The 23,645-nt window shown below is 39.4% G+C and overlaps 1 protein-coding gene across 5 annotated transcripts in view; it reads left to right on the top strand.

The window, feature by feature from the left end:
- Positions 1-23,645, top strand: part of pde4d (phosphodiesterase 4D, cAMP-specific) — a 115,435-nt gene that overhangs the window by 73,739 nt on the left and 18,051 nt on the right. For 2 of the 5 annotated variants that reach the window (XM_053625500.1, XM_053625501.1), the window contains exons 2-6: positions 12,585-12,776; positions 13,247-13,283; positions 13,539-13,615; positions 14,017-14,066; positions 20,340-20,452. In XM_053625500.1, the coding sequence (XP_053481475.1) occupies positions 12,585-12,776; positions 13,247-13,283; positions 13,539-13,615; positions 14,017-14,066; positions 20,340-20,452 (469 nt within the window). Of the gene's footprint in view, positions 1-1,367; positions 5,006-12,584; positions 12,777-13,246; positions 13,284-13,538; positions 13,616-14,016; positions 14,067-19,838; positions 19,862-20,289; positions 20,453-23,645 lie in introns of those variants that run through there. The other 3 variants (XM_053625502.1, XM_053625503.1, XM_053625505.1) reach the window with 3 other exon arrangements.

Here is a 23,645-nt window from a genome sequence, read left to right on the forward strand (position 1 = left end):
TATATTAAAACCAATAAACTTGTATTGACAGTTACAATTGAAATTTTTTTTACAGTTGACATGCTGCTAACACAGGATAATAAAAACAATCATCTTTATTTATACAACACAGGGTTAATCTGATTTAAAGAAAAAATCAGGTTTGTGTCATGTTTAGACAAGAGATTAATTATGCACACCTTCAATCAGAGGCTTTGTTTACACAGCAGGGCAAATCGGAATTATTTCTTCAATACCGTTATACCACAGCACTGCTGAATTGGTCAGATGGTGTTGTATAATTTTCTATAACAGCAGCCCTGATAATAGTTCAATAGAATGTAATAATAGAATATATTGTTGTTTTCTGTAGTCACAGCTCACACAGGGACTTGTATGGCAGGCATGCCAAATAACAGATTTGAAAAACCTGTGCAATTGTTTATGGAGGTGTTTATTTAACATTTATGGAGGAGTCTCCAGTGTCCGTTTGAACAGTTTTCCATTCCTCAATGTTTGTGGTTTCTCAGTAACACGACAACTGAGTGGGAGGGAACAACTGTTTATAGCTATTATAATGTAAGAGATAGTAACAGGAACGAACTTGTTTTGCTGCTGTTCCACAACAGTAAGTGTAGATATACATGGATAGAAATACATTTTAATAATGAAGTATTGAGATCGTTGTGAAATTGCTGTTGTGTAAGAGGAATAAAATACATTGGGATTGATGTTATTGGAAAATAATCAAGTTCAGGGTGATAATAGTAACTCTGCTGTGCAACAGCACAACCCTAAGTGTGTTTTTGTTAACTTACTTTTTACAGCATAAATGACTAGTGATTAAATTCACTTTGTTTGTTCGGACTGTATTCGCATTTGCTTGCGTCTTTTGCTGGTTTTCATAGTAACAAAGATGCTGAATGGTGCTGAGCTAAAGTTACGAAATACGAGCTTGAGGTTTCACAATGGATTATGGTTTACAATAAAGTCAACAGCTACAAAAGCTGAAGAGATATGTTTTTTTTTGCCGTTGTCACATCATGCCTTAATGCTGGTTTATGTCCATGCTGTTTTGGTCAGAAAAGAATGGACATAAATATGTATGAAAAAACACAAAATCTGATTTAACTAGATTGTCCAGAAATCCAAATAAGAAATCTGTTTTGAATTGATTGGAAATGTTTAGTTGTTTGTGTATTTGTAATTGACACTGCTCAAATCAAATACTGCAAAAGTTTGAGCTGCATTTCTGACCCTGTTGTAGCTGCAGCTCTTTAAGCTATTCTACTGGAATTTCTTGTATTTCTGTCACCCGAGAGGAGCTCAGGGGTCCTGCTGCACACGTGCCCTGCTTGTGTTACTACAGCGCATTACTACAACCCCAGAACAACAGTCTGCACTGCAGTCCTCTGGGAGACCGAGGGAGAAAGACTGAAGGAAGGGCAGGAGGAAGGGTGGGAGAGAGTGAGAGAGACCGGAGGTGGGAGAGAGAGACAGAAGGAAGGGCGGGAGAGAAAGCCTGGAGGTGGGAGAGAGAAAGACAGAAGGAAGGGCAGGAGAGAAAGCCTGGAGGTGGGAGAGAGAAAGACAGAAGGAAGGGAAGGAATGAGTAAGAAAGACCTGAAGTGGGAGAGAGAGAGACTGAAGGAAGGGCGGGAGAGAGTGAGAGAGGTCTGAGGTGGTAGAGAGACAGACAGGAGGAAAGGTTGGGGAGCGTGACAGATAGAAGGAATAAGGCAGGAGTGAAAGAGAGAGACTGGAGGTGGTAGAGAGACAGACAGGAGGAAGGGTTGGGGAGAGTGACAGATAGAAGGAATAAGGCAGGAGTGAAAGAGAGAGACTGGAGGTGGTAGAGAGACAGACAGGAGGAATAAGGCAGGAATGAGAGAGAAAGGGAGAGAAACAGACTGAAGGAGGGGCAGGAGAGAGAGAGACCGGAGGTGGGAGAGAAACAGACTGAAGGAAGGGCAGGAGAAAGAGACCGGAGGTGGGAGAGAGACAGAGAGAAGGAAGGGCAGGACAGAGAGACCCGAGGTGGGAGAGAGACAAACAGAAGGAATAAGGCAGGAGCGAAAGAGAGACAGACCTTAGACAGGAGAGAGACAGACAGAAGAAAGGGCAGAAGAGAGACCGGAGGTGGTAGAGAGACAGACAGAAGGAATAAGGCAGAAGTGAGAGTGAGAGAGCGAGAGAGACCTGAGGCAGGAAAAAGACAGACTAAAGGAAGGGCAGGAGAGAGAGACTGGAGGTGGGAGAGAGACAGACTGAAGGAAGGACAGGAGAGTTGGGAAAGAGAGAGTTGGAGGGAGGGCGTGAGAGCAGATTGGACGGGTTCTCACACATAGTAGTAACACGGGGCGGAGAAAAAACACAGTACTTCAATGAGGAAAGGGTGGTAGGTCGGAGTGTGTGTGAACAGAGGAGCGTGTGGGAGTGCAGCGAGTTGGAAACACGTGAAGACGGCCCCATACGCCGCGTTTGCTTTAGAGACGGTGCGACCGGAGACGTTCAGCCACCATGAGTATTGTTATGAAGCCTCGTTCGCGCTCCACCAGCTCACTGAAATGCACAGAAGGGTAAACCTTTTGCTTGACGTTAGGTGCTTTTTGCCTTGCTAATGGATTATTTCTCCCTCTACTGTCTCAGCATGTTGCTTCTTGCCCTTTTCTTAGCTCCACGCTCCTTTAACCAGCTGTCTAAATATCCTCGTGTTCTAACTGCCTTTTTCCTCTGGTTTCATTTCTTATACTGAAACATATACCTTTTTCTTGAGATTTATCCTCACATTCCTGGCATTGTCAGGCCCCCCCCTTGCTCTCACATGCTCTATCTCACTGTCACACTCTAACACACACACTGCCTTTTGGCTGCTTCCTGAGTGTCGAGTGTCATATTTGCTAGTTTTATAGGCAAACTGTGGAATTAACAGTCAATCCGCTCTCTAGTTAATTAACTCTGTGCCATGCGGTTAATTGCGGTTAAGTGCTCGGCTGCTCCTGATGTTTTATGCGTGTTGTGGGTTCAGCGGTGGTCTGCGCTGTGTTTTTGTCATCACTCCCAGTGTGTGAGATGTTTCTGTGTTAGCACACCGAGACTGCCGAGCGCTGTTTACATGTTGGAGGGCAGATAGCTCGGCCTCTTTTCTCCTGCCCCATCTTGTTCCTTATCTTCTTGTGCTTATTATAGACTCGGAGGGAGTGTTTGTTGGGATAGCGGAGTTTATCTTTTGTGATTACTGTCGTGTCTGAATGAATTGTTATTCACTTAGGCTTGAGATAACAGGTATATAAAGGTATTGTGCTGCTATGGAAAAGCATAGTTGTTATGCTCTTTTTGTTATGGACATCCAAGTATGTGTTTTTATTCAATATTTGCCGATGGATGGACGGTTATGTCAGCGTGGATGTGTTCATGTATAAGGACAATTCGTGTGGAACAGAGCATACTGCTTCTGGAATGTTTCTTTCAGCTATGTAAACTTTGGGTGGGATTAATTTGCAGTGTGTTTGGGGAAGTGTGTGTGTGTGTGTCAACCAAGATAAGTCAACTCTGCAATATCTGCAGATTTTCCGCATATTTGGGTCATCACAATGCACATTCAACCAAAGTCCTCTTCGATTTACATGCGACGAACGTGAGTACAGCTATAAGGGCTCCTTTACCACCGGCTATCACTGTGAAAGACCATGCAAAACAGTTTCATGCAATTGCAATTGCGCCAATTCAAATAGTTTTCTGCTAGGAAAAAAAAAAAAGCACAAAAAACTTTTGATTTTTTTTAAAAGGCGCAGCAAAATCAAGCATTTATGGCCGCAACAATCACAAAAAAAAAAAAAAAACTCCACGGAATCCAGTCCGGACTGATGTGCTACAGTGATTATTATGTCAGTCAAAAACAATATACCTGCACAGAAGTTGGCTCTAAATAAATGCCAAATCGGTATCGTTATTGTCCCATTCGGCTGTATTCGGAATCAGTGAATTAAGACCAAAAGTTACTTCAGTATTTACTTTTGGAAAGTTACACAAATACAGAGTCGGTTTCGCACACACTTAAGTAGATCTTTTAGGCTCCCCAGTCAGATCATGTAAATCACTTCCACCACACCTCAGTGGTTGCCAGATGTTTCTTGAGTAGAAGAAACAGAAACAAGTTTATCTATAGCATCTAGACCAGCACATTTAAACGCAAGCATTTGCCTTTAAGCCAGAGAAAATCAAGGATAGAAAATGCAGACCGAAGAAGGAATTGTTTTCTCCGCGGCCGAATGCAGTACCATGTAACAAAAAAGGAGGAGACCATTTCAAAATGAAAGATAAAAAAACACCGAACGAGATTATAGCAAGCACTGAAATAAACACTTAATAGGAGGATAGTATATGGTCAGTATATTGCCACATGAATATTCCTAGTTGTAATTATCACACTAATCACTGTAAAGCTTGCCTTGTAACTCTGAATCTGAAAACAGCTGTTTGAACAGTGTAAAACTCTGTAGTTACGTCTGAGGTTTCATACTTTATTAAATCCTCGCTACACATGCGTAACTCAACTGTGAATATGGCCATTTAATAATAAGACATAGTGAGGTGAAATAGTTTGTCCAAAAGCTTTCAGAATCAATCAGGGTCAATTTTTCTTCTTTTTTTTTAATGGCTAGTAAAGTCTAAAGCCAGGCTACTGTAAGTTGTAAGTATTTTCATGAGTAGTGAGTGAATGTCAGTAGTTTCTGTCACAAATCTCTAAGTGCGCTGCTATTCATGCTTTTATTGCGACATGTTTTTGCTATTGTCCTGCCTCTGCTTGTGACTTTAGATCTTGAATAATTTATACCTCCATGTTCCTGTGTCAAGTTGCGAAAACTTGTTAATTATTTAACTATGTTTATCTGCATTGTTTCCCTGTTTACGATTTCCGGTTTTCCAACTCTTGCTTGTGTTCTGTTTTAACAATGATTATTGGTTGGCTTCAAGTAAAGAAGCTACTGATTTTACACACTTGTGTCCTGCCTCTAAGATAAAGGTATCTGTGTGCTAGGATATGGACAAAAACATGCTGTGTTTATTTATTTATTTATTTATTTATTTATTTATTTATTTATTCATTTATTCATTTATTCATTCATTTTGGAAGGCAATATTTGAGTGGAAAAGTGATTAGCGCCTTGCTTCTATTTTACACAGAACATTATGTACGCATAAGTAAATAGCTGCTGCTGAAAGGGTTAAGCCGTTGGTGCGTTTGAGCTGTGATGTTGATTGGGTTTTTCCTAAAAGGATGTGACCAGCCCATTTCCTCCTGGAAGGTATTAAGTTACTAGACTCTAAGAAAATTGCCCTGAGATTTGTATCAGAAAAATAGGAGATTTCTTTGTTAAACAACATCAGATAAGGAATCTTGTGCTATAAAAGTTTTCTGGGTGAACGTACATCTTTTTAACCACTTATGTCAAAAAAAAAAGTAAAATGTGGATGGATCCTGGAACAAGACAACAATCCAAAATATAAGGCAAAGTCAACATTAACTAGGGTTTAAAAAATGGTTTGGTTATGATTCAATTGGATTTTTTTTTTAATGACATCTAGCAAACTTCTAACAGAGATATCAGTCATGTATAATGTGGTGTAAATATTACAACCAAGGAATTTGAGAAATCTTGGAGTTGTTAAAATTATTAGAGAATAGTTATATCACATTCAGAAAAGGAAATACAAACGTTTGATGTTTTTGTAATAAAGTAAATGTCTTGATATAGATGTAATTTCATTTTTATTTTGTCCTAAAGGTGTGCAAACTTTTGCGCTCAGCTGAATACATGTTTATGTTGTCCATAAGTAAGCGGGTTGTATTTGGAACTAGAGTTTCATGGCATGTAAATATAGCTTTTCAGGTTTAAAACATAACCCAGAGTAGTATGTGGACGGGGTAAAGAAGAGGGATCAGTGATTGGTCATTGCTGGGAACGCTGGTCTTTCAGCATCTGTCAAGCGTGCAGAAAGAAACTTTTGCTCAATGTTGTCTCTAGGTTCTAGCCTCGAGTCAACAAAATTTGCCAAATCAAATAGTGGTCATTTGTTTGCACTAGTGGGCTTGTCTTGACAATTTTACTAGAACAGGATATGGTGGTGCTGTAAGAGTAAAACGTGTATTCAGACAGGAAACTTAAAGTGCACCTAATATGGTTTTTCAAATATTAATTTCATGTAGTGTATTAGAGCTATTTGTGAATGTAAAACAGGCTGCAAAGTTTCAAAAATCTAAGCGCAAGACAAACTGAGTTATTGACTCCCAAAAGAAGGAACCGATTCTGAACAGCTGAGACGAGTCGTTAGTAATTCCTCACTTACTTCCTGTACAAACCTACGTAGGTTTGTAACAAAAAGCCCCGCCTCTGATCTTCATCGGCTGCTCGCTGACAGACTGAGCTGAAAGTCGTTATGGTAGTGGGTGTTTCCTTTTTGAAACATGCTGACAGCGGTAGACCAATCACAACAGACTGGGACATCTGACCAATCAGAGCAGAGTATGCTCTCTGATAGGAGGTGTTTAGAATGAATCCTTTAGAACGGATCATTGAACAAGTCATTTTTGACACTGTGGAGGAAAAAAGGTAATGCTGCAGTTTAAATTATGAGCACATTAAAGTGTTTTTTGACCTTGGATGTATGTAAATCCCTGTTTTGAGAGCTTTAAAACAAAATTAGGCACACTTCAAAACCATAATAGGTGCGCAGTTAAGTTTGGTTACAGTCAAATACAAAGTTGCATTCCAGGGCAAAATGACCTCTTTTACATCAGTCTTATTGATTTTAACTGGCATTTTGTGTTATCTGTAATGCAACAGCTTGAACTCTGTTACAAATGTGCGAGTCTCTTAGAGCCATTGTTCTCAATGTGGGGTCCCAGAAGCCACAGGGGTGCATGTAGACAAGACAGGAGTTTGCCTTAAGAACCTTTATCAAAGTTATTATGTCTATGAATAATGTCGACTGGAATTTAATGACAATTTGAATAAAAATATTTGGAAAGTTCAGGAATTAACAAAACTCTTTGGCTTCAATGAATAGTCAAGAATTATTGTATACACTTAAATAATATGCATAATATTTTGAATAGTTTCTTTCAATACTAAAGGGGTTTATGAATTATTTTATAATTAAGAGTTTCCTGACTATAACAACTGTAAGAACCTCTGTCTGCTACAGTCTCTCTGGCATTATGCTGTCTGCTACAGTCTCTCTGGCATTATGCTCTCTGCTACAGTTTCTCTGGCATTATGCTGTCTGCTACAGTCTCTCTGGCATTATGCTCTCTGCTACAGTCTCTCTGGCATTATGCTGTCTGCTACAGTCTCTCTGGCATTATGCTGTCTGCTACAGTCTCTCTGGCATTATGCTCTCTGCTACAGTCTCTCTGGCATTATGCTGTCTGCTACAGTCTCTCTGGCATTATGCTGTCTGCTACAGTCTCTCTGGCATTATGCTGTCTGCTACAGTCTCTCTGGCATTATGCTGTCTGCTACAGGCTCTCTGGCATTTTCTTTGCTGTTAATTCTACTCCAGATCTGCGGTAGGTCAGGGTCACACTGCACTGTAACCAATTAAAGAAGACATTTCACTTGGTGTGCACTGCTATCAGGGTACAGCGCTTTCAAGGTGAAGACACTGAAAGAACAAACAGTGCCATGTTTTAATCCAGTCAGATTGTTTATATTCATGAATGTGTAACATAACCCAGATTGAGGCATGCAGTAATCCTTGTTTGAGGAACATAGGGAGGTCATCACTTCATGCTCACTTGTCAGTGATGAAGTGCAGTAAAGTGGAGAGAAGGGAAAGGAGACCGAGATAGAGAGATGGTACAGCACGTTACTTTCTCCTCTTGCGCATTCTGCCCTAGGTCAGAGTTCCAGTTATTCGTTTTAATGGTCACGTGCTGTTTTATATGGAGAAGCTGCAACTTATCTGAGATCATTCTGGGTTCAGTGCTGCTCCTCAGAAACTGTTGCTTGATTTGTGTGTTAGTGAAGGCATGAAGGTTTTGGGCTGATGTTAGATCGATGTTTCGGTTTAGATTGCTTAAAGGTGAAAAGTAAAGAATGAAACCTGATGAACAGGGTGGTGTGCTGCACTACAACCCCAAAGTTGATTTTTCTAATAATAGCATGAGCTGAAGTGTGGTGTTCCTCTTATATAACAGCAATTTGTAAAGGATTACCACGTTTTTATTTATTAAAGAACAATGCGTCAAACTTTGTTTCTATTTACAGTTACAATTGATGTTGTGAAACGTCCACAAAACAAGTTAGTTCCTGTTATCAATTACATACACAAGCTATAAACAGTTGTTCAGGAAATGCACGTCCCAAGCTAACAATTAAGAAAAGCTAATAGCTGCTAGTTTAGCATTCTGCAAACGTCATGTGTAAACCATCCCACACTCTCCACAAAAGGCACCGCAATAAGTAACTAATTCCAATTGTACATAAACTGTTTAATAAATGATCAGTCTGTATTTGCAAAAAAAAAAAGTGTACAAAACAAAATAGGAACTATACTGTCATCCAGATGACTTTTATTGTTACAGCCCATTTTAAAATTCCTCCTACCTACAGTGACCTCCACTAATATTGGCACCCTTGGTAAATAAGTGCAAAGAAGCCTGTGAACAATTTTCTTTATTGTTTAACTTTTTGATCTTTTGTTAAAAAAATTCACTAAAACACTCTGCTCTCATGGACATCAAACAATTGCAAACACAACACAGGTTTATCCGAAAAAATATTTTTGTTAAATATATGTGTGCAACAATTATTGGCACACTTTTAGTCAATACTTTGTGCTAGGTCCCTTTGCCAAGATAACAGCTCTGAGTCTTCTCCTATAATGCCTGATGAGGTTGGAGAATACGTGGCAAGGGATCTGAGACCGTTCCTCAATACAGAATCTCTCCAGATCCTTCAAATTTCAAGGTCCACGCTGGTGGACTCTTCTTTTCAGTTCACCCCACAGGTTTTCTATGGGGTTTAGATCAGGGGACTGGGATGCCAGGACCTTGATTTTGTGGTCAGTAAACCATTTTTGTGTTGATTTTGATGTATGTTTTGGATCATGGTCCTGCTGGAAGATACAACCACAGCCCATTTTAAACTTTCTGGCAGAGGCAGTCAGGTTTCATTTAATATCTGTTGATATTTGATAGAGTCCATGATGCCATGTATCCTAACAAAATGTCCAGGTCCTCTGGCAGAAAAACAGCCCCAAAACATTAAAGAGCCACCGCCATATTTAACTGTGGACATGAGGTACTTTTCCATATGGCTACCTCTCTGTGTGCACCGAAAACACCTCTGGTGTTCATTGCCAAAAAGTTCTATTTTGGTTTCATCTTACCATAGAACCCGATCCCATTTGAAGTTCCAGTGGTGACCACAAGACACAACTAACTTCTGCAGTTCTCCAGCTGTGATACTTGGAGATTTTTTGGCCACTTGAACCATCCTCTTCACAGTGAGTTGAGACAATATTGACACACGTCCAATCCCAGGTAGATTCATAACATTTCCAGTTGACTGGAACTTCTTAATCATTGCCCTGATGGTGGAAATGGACATTTTCAATGCTTGTGTTATTTTCTTATATCCACTTCACATTTTGTGAAGCTCAGCAACCTTTTGCTACACATCACAGCTATATTCCGTGGTCTTACCCATTGTTATGAATGACTAAGGGAATTTGGCCTATGTGTTACCTGATATTAATACCCCTGTGAAATAGGAAGTCATGGTTGAACAATTTCCTGTTCAGCCAATTAAAAAATTAAAATATCAATGGGAATATACTTCAAATATTTTTTTTTTGGATAAACCTGTGTTGTGTTTTGCAATTGTTTGATATCCATGAGAGCAGAGTATTTTTGTGAATTGTTTTAAACAAAAGATCAAAATGTTCAACAATAAAGACAATTTGTCACAGCCTTCTTTGCTCATATTTACTAAGGCTGCCAATTTTAGTGGAGGGCACTATACATCTGATTCTAGCATGAAGTGATGCCAAACTATTTGCTTCAGCAATCCAGTGTCTAGAATGGTGTGATAATTTAGCTGCTCTTTGCCATATTAGCGTTTTAGCTGCAGTGTAGAAGCAAACTTCAGGCACCAGAAACGTCTTGCCTGAACATGTACGTTTCATTTTGTTGCTAAACTATTCCACTATTGTTGCTCATTGAAGAATAAAGACAAAGGCCAGCTCAGGCATAATACATTTAGAAGGATCTAGTTATATAAAACGATAAGGCTTTGTAATATGGCTCTTAGTAGATAAGTTTAAAAGTTCAGTGTTTTCACTGAGCTCAGACGTAACACTGGTTAAGCCTGCCATCATCCCCATAGTATTGACGTCCACAGAGGACCCTGCACGTGGCTACATTTTGTTTTCTCAGCACTGGTGTGCATTGCTTAGCTTTGTTTTAACATGTCAAGCTGAGTGGATTAGTCAGTATTAGCCAATAGTGGCCTGAACTGCACCCGTCTGTGTAATCACGGTGACTACAAGCCTGAGGTCTGCCAGTGAGGTACGCGAGAGCCGGAGAGACGCAATGCCACATCACGCTCTACGTCAGCCCAGAGGGAATCCCAGGAACTTTGGGATTGTACTAATACTCTCTGGGTGTTCTGGGTCAACCCAGGTAGCTGTGGTACGGCTGATCACCAAGGAGACACACACCGGTTGCGAGGGAGTGTGTCTTAGGAAGATAAGCGCCACTATTAAAACGCAGTAAACTTCACAGAGCTGACATCTCCTGCAGTGTTTGATTACACAGGAACTTCACTGGAGCAGTAATAACCCTTTTAATTATCACTGAGAATGTCAATAGTGTTATTGTTCCCCGAGTCTGCAGCATAAGACATGTTTTCAATGTTATATTTGACTTTGACTTTGAAAAAGAAAAGTGACTGCATTTGAGAAGGTGAATCGCAGTTTTTTTTTTAAATTATTGTTGTTATATATTGTTTAAAACGATCAGATGCAAATTAAAACCGATTTATTGATTAATACGATCAATACAAATTATTAATAAAATAATTATTCATCTGATTTGAATGGCATATCTGTCTCACATATATGGACATCACTGGTGTCCTAATATATCAAAAGAAGAATTATTTTTGATTCATGTGCTCTCAAATAGTGTAGAACAGGTCTGCGCTATCCTGAGTATTTATCACAATTATTCAAAAAGTTTTGTTAAAAAAAAACAACACCACATTTTAATAATTTTATATTACTTTGACATTTGATCTCATTAAATGAACAGGATACAGCCTCTATTTCTTCAGATGTTTAAATCCTGATTAAAAATAAGCTCCTTAGTCACACTGCTGCTTAGTAGATTTGAATACTAAAACTTAACAATACATATAAGTTATTGAATAACACGTCTACTGTAAATCTTCTTTCCTCTTTGACTCTCTTGCCTCTAGATTTACAGATAAGCTGTTTTGTATGACCGTAATGAAATGTGATGCAGGATATTGTTGTTGCTGACTGGACACTGGTTAAAACAGGATTAACTTGCTTTGTGGTATTATTTATCGCCATATATATCTCCTAGGGTTTTATTTCATTAATCTGTGGCTTATTTTTTAAAAGCACCATTGGTATAAGCTCCCCAAATGAAATATTTGTTGCATCCACTAATTGTTAGTGTATCATGTCAATAGGAAACCTGGACAAATAGAACTTGGCATAAAACAGGGTCATGAGTTGTTAGCCAGGCTCTGAGGTTGCCTTTTGTGTTTCATATCCAAACACCGCACTGACACTCCCACATTCCTGGATGACAAACAGGCCTGCAAAGTCATCAGCCCTCAGTACCCTAGAAAACTTGTGGGTTTAGTTGGAACATTGAGTATGAGGAAAGAATAGCATGAGAGATTTTTTTTTTTTCCCCACAAAACACACACGATTTTTTTTTCCTGGGAGCTTATGTAAGGAACAAAACGCGACAGGACATGCTGTTAATGTTACATGCTGTTAGTTAGTTTCTGTTATTACTTACGTCATCCCCTCACCGGGCTCTCATCTTTCTCTCTCTTAAAGTTCATAAAACAAAAATGCATCTTGGAAAACCTTAAAGTTTTACCTATGTCTGTTACAAATTGCTGACACTGGAATACTCCATGTTAAATGAACGTTTCTTTTCATTTTAAATAATAACACATTTTTAATACATGTATTACTAGGCTTAATAATAGTTGTTACTATAATTATAGTTGTTACTTTAGAAAAGATAACGTATTAGAACGTGCAAATTAATATAAACCTGATTAGCCTTGTAGTTAGAACTACGGTCAAAGCTGCTGTTATAGAAAATGAGAATCTTCTGACTAAACAGATTCAGAATTCGGAAAACACTGTAGTATAATATATTTTGTTTTACATATTTTTTGCTTAGATGGAATATAAAATACTGTCGCTTGTTTAGGTTTATATTCTATCCTGAATGTATCACTGTAGCAAAAAGTATCAAATCCAATAGTACAATATCTATCCGTAGTCAACGTGTTAACTCTGTTATCTAATCCAATGTGTTTTCGCAGTTTCGATGTGGACAATGGAACGTCGTCAGGACGCAGCCCGTTGGACCCGATGGCCAGCCCCGGGTCGGGTCTCATCCTGCAGGCCAACTTCGTCCATAGCCAGCGGAGGGAGTCGTTCCTGTATCGCTCCGACAGTGACTATGACCTCTCGCCAAAGTCCATGTCAAGAAACTCCTCCATCGCCAGCGACATGTGAGTGGAAGCATTAAAGAACATCGCTAGCGGGTATAGTGTGTACCATACAGCAGTGGTTCTCAAACTGGCTTCTGGGGAAGCATAACCAGGAAAACTAAATAACATCATATCGAGTTCTTAGTTATTTTCCTTGAAAGGAATGTGTTTAACTTGATAACTCATAAACAAGTAGTCTATAAATAACATCCTGTGGAAGCTCTATGGCTCCAGGAAATAGCAAACAAGTAAATAATGAGCCTAATATTTGACTAGTTGGATTATGGTAATAAATGATATGCCTGGCTGCAGAAGGTTTGAGAACCTGTGCTTTATAGTGTGATGTGATGTCTAGATTTTCCATTTAAAAACAGTTTTAGAGTGAAAAGACAGTTTAAGACAATGGATCATACATAGCAATTAATGGTAAACATGAATGTCCGCTGATTATTGACTGTACTCATTAAAACTTGTTTTGTTCCACTCTGTAGACATGGAGATGACATGATTGTTACCCCTTTTGCACAGGTAGGTTTCCACTACTGTAAAGCACTGCTGTATTAAGGTTTTAGGGTTTTTCCTTTCTCCTTTCTTTTCCCTTTAATCTCCAGTCTGAATTTAGCTTGGAAGTTGCTTCTGAACATTATTAACTACTGAATATTCTGAATTATTCAAAAATTTATGTTGGCTGAATAGCGAATTTGTTACCAACTAGCTTTTTTTAGTTATGCAGTATGCATGTATCTTGACTTGCGTCATGTTTTGTCATGTTCTACCCTTCAGGTCCTGGCTAGCTTAAGAACTGTACGGAATAATTTTTCAGCACTGACAAATGTCCAACAAGAAAGAGCCTCCACCAAGTAAGCAAATCGATCGACAGGTCGATTTAATAAATACTCCCTGATCCTGGAATAGTCGGACCTACTGCTTTTTTCTGTGCCGGGATAAACATAATCATCATTCCACTCGAACTTTTGATATTGACTCAATAAATAAATGGGGAAGGAGAAATATTTATAATATAGTTATGGCTTTGGACCCAGTTCCTCATTGTTAGTGCATAACTCTGCTAAACAAAGCTTCAAGAGCCTGCTTTCACTCTATTCTAGCACTTTTTCCAAGTGAACCGATATTTTTACATATTCATAGTGTCCAGTGTAAATGAGCAGCAGCTTAGAGTTTTCCTGTTCTGTGGAAGTTCAGTGGTGCAAAGACTTTTTGTGTTCTGTGCCCCTTACATATTTTTTATTCTTTCCATTAGGAGATCACCCATGTGTAACCCTCCCCCCATCACAAAGACCACATACACAGGTGTAGTATCTTCAGCTATTCTTTTAACATGCTGTCCTGTTTCCTGTGTGCATGCCTGGGTCTGTGTGTATGTATAAGAAGTTTGCAAGACGCATATTGTCTATCTGTTGTCGTGATGAATAGCATGCATGGTTTCCTGGCCAGGTTTCCTGAAACTTTAGATCAGGAGGAAGGTGTGAGATCACCAGGTTATCAGTACAAATACAGCAGGGCCACACAATGTTTATCACACCTGCATGCCACAGCGCTTATCACAGCGCTTCATGTCACATGCTGCTACAACACTTCACACTTTTCTTCTCTCAGTCCCACTGCATGAACCGTCTTCATTCATCACTGGAAAAACTGAGCGCAGTCCCGCTGCTGGATAAGCACTTTAACACAGTAGCGGGGTTATTATAGTTTAAAAAATGCAGTCTAAAACTTCAGGGGGGAAAAACATTGGTAATCATTCCATTACGTTAATGAATAAAACATGAAGGGCGTTTTCCTTTTCTTATCCATGGATGGAATAAACACTTGTTAATATAAGTGCTTTATTGGGCTTACTTGGTTTATTTAAACCAATATCAACATTAAAGAGTAAAATTTCTACTTAAGTAAAAGTACAAAAGTACTTGCTTTTGAATGTACTTGAGTATCAAATATATTTTAACAATTTATGCAATTCAATGTTCCATTCTCCTGCACAACATACCTTTATAAGGAGAGAGTTTTCTATTGTTACAAGCACACAGCGAGAGTCAATCAGGGAGTTACTGTAATTGCAGACATTATGCAGGTTTAGCAAATTTTTTTTTTTTATTAAGAAAAGCTACCATACACAACATCAGTAAGTGTGTGTGTGTGTGTGTGAGCTGTAACTACTAAGCACCTCGTAACAGGTGAAGACAAATTATGAATTAAGTATTATTAAAAACGGCGTACCTCAACGTGTTTTCTTAAGTAATATTACATGTTAAAATGCAGTGAGGTAAAAGTTTCCCAAAAATGAAAACACTTTGATACTTGAAAAATGTACTTAAGTACCACCACTTAAAGATATTAAAGTTCTTAGTTTGTAAGGTTAATTAATGTTGTAAATAATGCTAGTTCAGGGAACCTTAGCTATAATTCTATCTCAAGTAATGCATTACCAACACATTTTTGTAAACAAATCTGCTAAATCCACTTAAAATGTAAAACAAAAAAAAAAATGTAGAATTATTGTACTCATTGTGTAACTGTAACCCCCCCAAAAATGACATATTACTTTACATTTTTGCTTTTCTGCACATTGACATCGCTATCAGGAAGGGATTGAGTGTCCATTTCATCGATGAATGCACCATTTTAATGCACTCCGAATAAAGATCAGCCACAAACCGCGAAATCAACTTTCTTGTCAAGAAATAAATAAAAATTTGAACTAAAATATGTAGATGTGTATGAAAAAACAGTAAAGATACAGTAAAAGCTAATTAGAACTATACTGATTTTCAGATGAAAATGGAAAATAATTAAAAATAAAAATTTTAAAATCCAATTATTGTGGAGTAGTTGTGAGGATTTATGAGAAGGGAAACAGTGATGAAAAGTCTAAAGCAGTTTGTGTATTTTGTATGAGACTCACTTACCTAAGTGTTCATATAGAAGTAAAGGGTCACGCCATCAATATGCCCAAAGTAGGTTAAATGTCACAAAGATTTGCAAGCGATTGTTGAAACAGGTATTACCCATGATATCTGGCAATATTTGATCAACAATTTTCTTTAAAAGCAATAAAAGTGTTTTATTTTAAACCTTGTTACACATGTACGCCTAAAATAACTGCTGTAAAATCTCTCTGACACCAGAAGCCAGACAGAGGCTGTGATAAGAAATGGCTCTCCACTGACTGATGGACTCATCGATTTATGACACACCTGTCATTGTATTGATTAGCATATGTTCCTCAGGCTATTTATAGCACGTTTAAAATAGGATACTGGAGTAGAGGTGAGGGCTGTGATGTGGATGAATATGCATCAAGCAGCTCGGGGAAGAGCAACAATCTAATGTCAGCAGTCTCTGCTTATATGAGCACAATAATTAGGTCAGGGGTGTCACACTCCGGGTCCTGCAGTGTCCAGCTGCAGCCCTGCTGAACGATAATATAAAACGCTGGACTGGGCTGAAAAATCCCTGCTTGGCCTTAAGAAACAAAATTTCTTCTAAAGGATATATATATATATATATATATATATATATATATATATATATATATATATATATATATATATATATATATAAACATATAAGGAGACTTTCTGACCCTGAGATGCAACTAACTTCTGCGTGAGACATTATAGACACACGTCCAATTCCAGGTTGATTCATAACATTTCCAGTTGGCTGGAACTTTTTAATTATTGCCCTGATAGAGGAAATGGGCATTTTCAATGCTTGTGCTATTTTCTTATAGCCACTTCCCATTTTGTGAAGCTCAACAACCTTTTGCCGCACATCACAGCTATATTCCTTGGTCTTACCCATTGTTATGAATGACTAAGGGAATTTGGCCTATGTGTTAGCTGATATTTATACCCCTGTGAAACAGGAAGTTTGAACAATCATGTTTGAACAATTTCCTGTTCCTAGTCACCCAGGTGTACTACATTTTTTTTTTTTTTTTTTTTTTTTTAAATATCAATGGGAATATTTCAAATATATTTTTCTCATATGAATTCATGGGGTGCCAATAATTTTTGCGCACCTATATTTAACTTTTTTTTTTCAAAAAAATTAACAAAAGGTCAAAAGATCAAAATAATAAAGACAAATTTTCATAGCCTTCTTTGCTCATATTTACCAATGGTGCCAATATTAGTGGAGAGCACTGTATTTTTTATATATTGTGTGTGTGTGTGTGTGTGTGTGTGTGTTATTCATGCAGTGACAGCATTAAAAATAAGTCAGTTTATTTTCACCAATAAACTTCCACATAACGTAGGAGGGTGTCAGAACACACATTGCAGCTTGCTGCATATGGCACTGCGTAGCCGCAGACCTGTCAGAGTGCCCATGCTGACCCCTGTCCACCTCTGAAAGCACCTACAATGGGCATGTGAGCATCAGAACTGGACCATGACATGACAGCATTATAAATATTTTTTCACTAACATGCGTTCAATTAACATTGACATTTTCTATATCACCAACATTTGGTATAGTTGCTAACATTAGGTGTTTTTGTTAATCATAGTTTGCTAGGTAACTAAACATCCTTATCCCTCTACTTAACATTAGCTGAAACACCACCTTGTAATTAACACTAACTGTGTATTACGTTAATTTTTTTTTTTTTTTTTTTTTTTTTTTGCTGAAGCAAATGTTATATTGAGGAATGTTGAACTAGAGATACAGGCAGTCTACAGGACAGTGCAGGCACCGGTTGCAATTTCCCAACAGCCCTGCTGGTTTAGTTTGTATCACTAAGCTAATATCAGCTTGCTAACACACAGAAACACTCATTTTAAGTTTGCCAACTTTGTGTCATTTGAAACATAATTATATAACTACAGCATGCCTTATACATTATATGTCAGTCTATTTTCATAAACAGGCTTCCATCCAAAATATTAGCTACCTGACCAGCCCTTATAACTTGGTGTGATGGTTGAAGTTAGTTAACAGGCTAACTTTAAATTAACATTAACTAAAGCAGTGTACATTATATATGCATACAGTACACATATGTACTTAGCAAGTGTTAAGTAATTAGCTAACTCGACTATTATCAACTAACAAGTTAACTAAATAAAGCACTAACTTAATAGTTGACAAAAATACAGTATATACAGCAAATGTGTATTTTTGTAAAGATCCATTAGAAAGACGTGTTTTAGTTTAAGTCGTTAGTGACCTATATTATTACTCCGTCTAGACAAAATTCTTAGTTTCCACAATTGTCCTCTTATTCTAAACTCACACAAATAATCATGATAGGTTTGGTTCTAGCATTTGCTCCTTTAGTTTTGCACTAAAGCTACTCATTACATTTTTGTAACAAGAACTGAAAGTCTGTCACCTAAACTCTAGCTCCAGTGCATACACAAAACTTCAGGCACAAAACATGTCTCAGCGAATCGTTTTCAGTTAAGCGGAAATTTGTGTAAATATAATTTTTTAATGAACTATTCCTTCAATTTCTCCTCTAAGCAGGTGTAACACCAAGAGCTTAGTAATGCTACAGCTAATGTTATATTGATGAACACTGAGCCAGTAGTATATTCCGAGTCCTCGATCCGGATCATCGTGATCCAGTCCAGAATATCATAGCAGCCCTGCTGTCCACGGAGCCAGTGGCCTCGCTCGTGCTGGTGTCTGGTGTCGCACTAAGCATGAGAAGAATGCCATTGACGTCAGTGCAGTCCCTTTCAGAGAGTGGCACCCCAGTCCTGCGTAGAGAGAGAGAGAAGCAGAGTGAGAGAGAGACAAAGAGAAAGAGGAAGGAAGAAGGAAAGAAAGTGACAGGGATAATCCGAGCTTTGTTAGATGAGTGAACATGTGCTTCTTGTGCTTCATGTCTCAGGTTTTCAATCTACACATGCTAACGTGCACTACCGTTGACTAGGAATCTGAATGAAACTGAGTCAGGGATCATTTTAATACAATTTCACTAGGACACATAGATATAGAGTATAAATGGTGTGGATAAGTGCTTTTTGGAGAACAGGGTAGTATCCCAAAGTTTCATTTGAATTGAGCACGTCACGACTTGAATTTCAAATGGATTTAAATGTGTTCTAATAGTCTTCAGAATAATGGACTGATGGCCTAATAAAAATACCCTGCACATGTATTCATTGTACGTTACATTCTGTATACGATGCGTCATAATCACTGTACTCCCCAAGGAGGTTATTTAATTAAAGGAGGAAAATACAATTGTAGGTCTCCCTCCATACAGGGGCGGACTTAGCACTAGGCAAGGCTAGGCAACAGCCGTAGGCCCCCAGAAGCCAAGGGCCAACTAAAAATGCAAATTATATGTTTAGAATTTTTTTTAAATGATCAATGCTAAATAACATATGCTGAAATTTTTAATGTCAGTGTTAAAACACTGAATAGGGCCCCATTCCTATATTTTGCCTAGGGCCCCCAAATCACTGAATCTGCCCTTGCCCCCTATATTAATAAAACTGGGGTGTCTAGTCAATCACATGTACCATGATCCTTTGCAGAATTCCCCCTACTGTAGTTCAAATTTGAAACTGGAACACCTTGTCTCCATTTAGATGCTGTTTTTCTTACTTACTGAATTACGTTTTGTGAAGCTGGGTTCAGTTTTGTAGATAATTATAGAACCAAATCCTGTGCATTGCATCCAGCAAATTCTTTCTCTTGTTCCCTCCTCATTGAATCCTGTATACTCCAAGCCATGGTTTGGCTGCAGCTTGCGCTCTCCTTCCACGGCGCAGCACTGGCAGCCTTCAGGCTCCTGTTTTAGAGGGAAGCTCTGCTCACGTTCAGCTAGCGACGCGCCACGGCCACCCCCCGCACACACAGGGCATCTGCCGCGCTAGCACACACACACAGCTAACAGACTTTTCTTTTTTCCCCCTCTCTGGCTCGTTATCCCTTATCACTGCTGGAAGACTAGAGACAGAGAAGAGACGGGTCATCTGTTGGCGTCAGCCCTTCATACACTGTGTGCATGCATGTGTATGTCTGTGTGTGTTGCTCAGACATCATGCCTTTAGCCGTTATTCTGGGCTGGTCTGTATGGATGTAAAGCTTGGGGATGTAAAGCAGGAGCTGCTGGGCAGAGATGGGCCTGCTCACAAACAGCACACAACTCCAACACTGGGACACTCGCTCTGCGCTTAACAGCACATTGGACCTTAGATCACTGGATACATCGCTCTGTGTGTGTGAGTGTGTGTGAGTAAGTGTGTATGTGTGTGTGTCCATTTTGCTCTATGTACGTGTGCGGCCCCTTTGTGTATTTTCTTTAGGGATATACTGTTCCCATGAGATTCGACTGCGGCCTGTGGCTTCACGTTGCCACTCGAGGATTACAGTTCTGACTGAGGTTCTGTATATTTTTCCTGGGGAGGGTTTTTTTGGCTCAATTTGGGAGCCTTGACGTTCACCGTGGAGGGTCGTAGCACAGCATGAAGAACCACCCATGCGTCCAGCCGGGACACCCCAACATGGCGCTGTATGGCCGTTTGGGCCCTCTGCTGGGAGCCTCAGCTAGACCCCTGAAGGGCCTCAGAACTGACCCTTCACTCCCCTCTCTCCCTGCAGAAGAGGCCTACCAGAAGCTGGCCACCGAGACACTGGAGGAGCTTGACTGGTGCCTAGACCAGCTGGAGACCCTGCAGACCCGGCACTCGGTCAGCGAGATGGCCTCTAACAAGGTAAGACTGGCACCTTTTTGTTTTACTTCAGCTGCGGGTTGATTGGCTCTGGTCATGTTTGTAATGCCACAGAGTGGCCCAGGTGTCATAGAACGGTTCTTGTAAGGTCCGTGAGGTAATCTTTCAGTGTTTGTTTTCATGTCTCTGACTCTGAAGCGCCTCTTTACTCATCAGTATCCCACAGGCCTCAGGTTCAGTGTAAACCTTCATTCAGTCACGTTATCTTTCATGTTTAGTTCTGCGCCTGGTTTGTGACCTTCCTAATGCACTGTCCCTGGTGACACATTTTTGGAGCAGCAACATTACCTGTCAGTAACTTCATATCATCACAGCATATTGTGATTGTTCAAGGCCTGATTGCAGTGTGTGTGTGTTTGTGTGTGTGTGTGTGTGTGTGTGTGTTTGCGTCGTGCCGCACCGCATGGTGAAGCTCTCGTTTCTATAAGCCCAAGTCTTGCTTGGTCTCTGAGTGTTTACAAAGATGGAAGCGAAAATCGCTTGTCTGCTGCACTGAGCATGCTCACACTCTCCATCAGGGTCTTAGCACACATGCGGCATGCTAATCAGCCCCAGCCAGTCAGCTGCGCCACAACACCACCGCTCAGAATCCCAACTCTTGGAGCACACCACAGATGCTGCACGTACATAGCTGAGGATTTTACAGAAATGGTCACCTGTTTGTGTAAGGGCACCTAGCATTCACGTTTTGTTTCCACTTTGACTGCCTGTTCCTTTCCCTCCATCACGTATCCATGGTAACACACAAGGTCTGTCAGCTTGTTTTGTTGCTAGAGCCCACCAGCAGCAGCAGCACAACTCAAATCCACTATACAGTGCCAATATCAGTGTCAGTATTTATTGGTAATGATGGAGGGATGAAGTGTATGTATACACTTCTGGAATTTGGTTCTTAGCAATGGACAGTGGAAAAATGTAAGATACAACAGAGTGGATGTTTTGAGGTACTATAAAAAAAAGTTGTCATTCTTCTTCAGTATCAACTTTATACCGGTCAGGGTTGTTGAGAACCCGGAACTTGTCCGAGGAACTCAAAGCCTGAGGCAGGAATACACCCCAGATGGGATGTCAGGCCATTGAACAGCACCATGGACACACATTCAATTTAGCATAGCTTACTGACCTACTGACATGTTTTTGGGAGGTGGGAAGAAACTGGAGAACCCAGGGAGACACAGGGAGAACATGTGAAACTCCTCACAAAAAGTAACTACAGTTTAGGATTGAACCAGGGACTCTGAAGTTATTAATTATGCCACATTTCAGCATGCCATCTTTTCACTATGCCAGCCTTTCAGTACTTTCATTTTTATCCATCGCTGTGGACACTACTGGCATTTCTGAGGAAAAAACTGTCCTGAGCTATTTAGTAGCTTCTACATATTTAGGAGATTACCTCACAAGTTTTGGTACTCAAAAACTGTATTTACAGTTGACTTAAAGATTATTAGCACAGTTATGGGAGTTGAACACCTATAGGAGATTTTGGAGCAATGTGTTACACAACGCTGTCCACCACCAGCAGCAAAACATAAACTGAGGGAATATAATTGTACATTTGACTTTGAGATCAAAAGATGAATATGAGAGTATACATCAGAATTTTAGCTTTCATTTCCTTATATGTAGATCTAGATGTGTTAAACAACGTACAACATGGCACCTTTTGTTTGAACTCACCCATTTTCAAGTGATTATAAATATTGGACCATGTGACTAACAGGTGGTTCTCGTTCCCCAGGTGTGCCATGTTAGATTGATTGTTTAAATAATTAATAGCTCTGAATATCTACTCTTGGTTTGCGTTTGTTGTTAAAAAGGATACACCAACTTGAAAACCAGAGAGCTGTCTATGGGAGAAAAGCAAGCCATTTGAAGCTGAGAAAAGAGAGGAAATTGACCAGAGCCATTGCACAAACATTTAGCATAGCCAATACAACAAATAGGAATGTCCTGAAAAAGAAAGAGACCAATGGTGTACTAACAAGAAGACATCGAACAGGTCAGCCAAGGAAAACAACAGCAGTCGATGACAGAAACACTGTGAGAGCTTTGAAGAGAGAGAGAGAGAGAGAGAGAGAGAGAGAGAGAGAGCGAGCGAGCTTTATTCAGCTTTATTCATATAAATGACATAAAATACAAATGTAATGTAAGAATAAAGTATAAGAGTCCAATGTGGTAGCATAGTGGGGTGTAAACATTTGTAGCTATCAACAGCAGACTTGAGTGGAATTAAATTCATTAACTCAAGAACAGCAGTCAGTGACATCACCAACAACCTCCACAGAGCAGGGGTGAAGGTATCACAATCCACCGTTCAAAGAAGACTTGGAGAGCAGAAATATAGAGGCCATACCACAAGAAAGCCAGATTGGAATTGGCAAAGAAATACAGAGATGACTCAGAAAAGTTCTGGAACCAAGATTAACCTTGATTAACTATACAAGCCCACTGGTCAAGCATGGTGGAGGTAGTGTCATGGCTTGGGCTTGTATGGCTGCTCCTGGAATGTGCTCACTAATCTTTATTGATGATATAACTCATTATTCTAGCAGCAGAATGAATTCAGAAGCCTACAGAAACATTCTGTCTGCCAATCCAATATAAATGGGAGGAACTTCATCATGCAGCAAGACAATGAACCGTAACACTGCCAACACAACAAAGGACTTCATCGGTGGATAAAAGTGGAAGGTTTTAGACTGACCAAGTCAATCACCAGACCTTAACCCCGTTGAGCATGCATTTCACTTCCTGAAAAGGAGACTGAAGGAACAAACCTCCAAAAACAAACAAACAACTGAAAGAGGCTGCAGTAAAAGCCTGGAAAAAGGATCACAAAAGAAGAATGCAACAGTTTGGTGACGTCAGTGGGTCACCGGCTTGATGCGGTTATTGCAAGCAAGGGATATGTAACCAAATATTAAGTGTTCTTTACTTTAATTTACTGTCTTTTACAATACTTTTGCTGATGTAAATGTGCCTAAAATTGGGTGGCCTGCCACCAATATTGACATGTTTTAAGTTGTTTAGCACATCTAGATGTAAATGTCAGGAAATAAAACATAATACTTACAATTTCGTTTAAATGGTCTACTGTTCCATACGTCAGAATATTGCTCTGATTGAGCTTAGTGTTATTTTTTATGTAATCAGATATTTGTTTGTCTCCATT

This window comes from Ictalurus furcatus, chromosome 5 (assembly GCF_023375685.1).
Source record: "Ictalurus furcatus strain D&B chromosome 5, Billie_1.0, whole genome shotgun sequence".
NCBI lineage: Eukaryota > Metazoa > Chordata > Actinopteri > Siluriformes > Ictaluridae > Ictalurus > Ictalurus furcatus.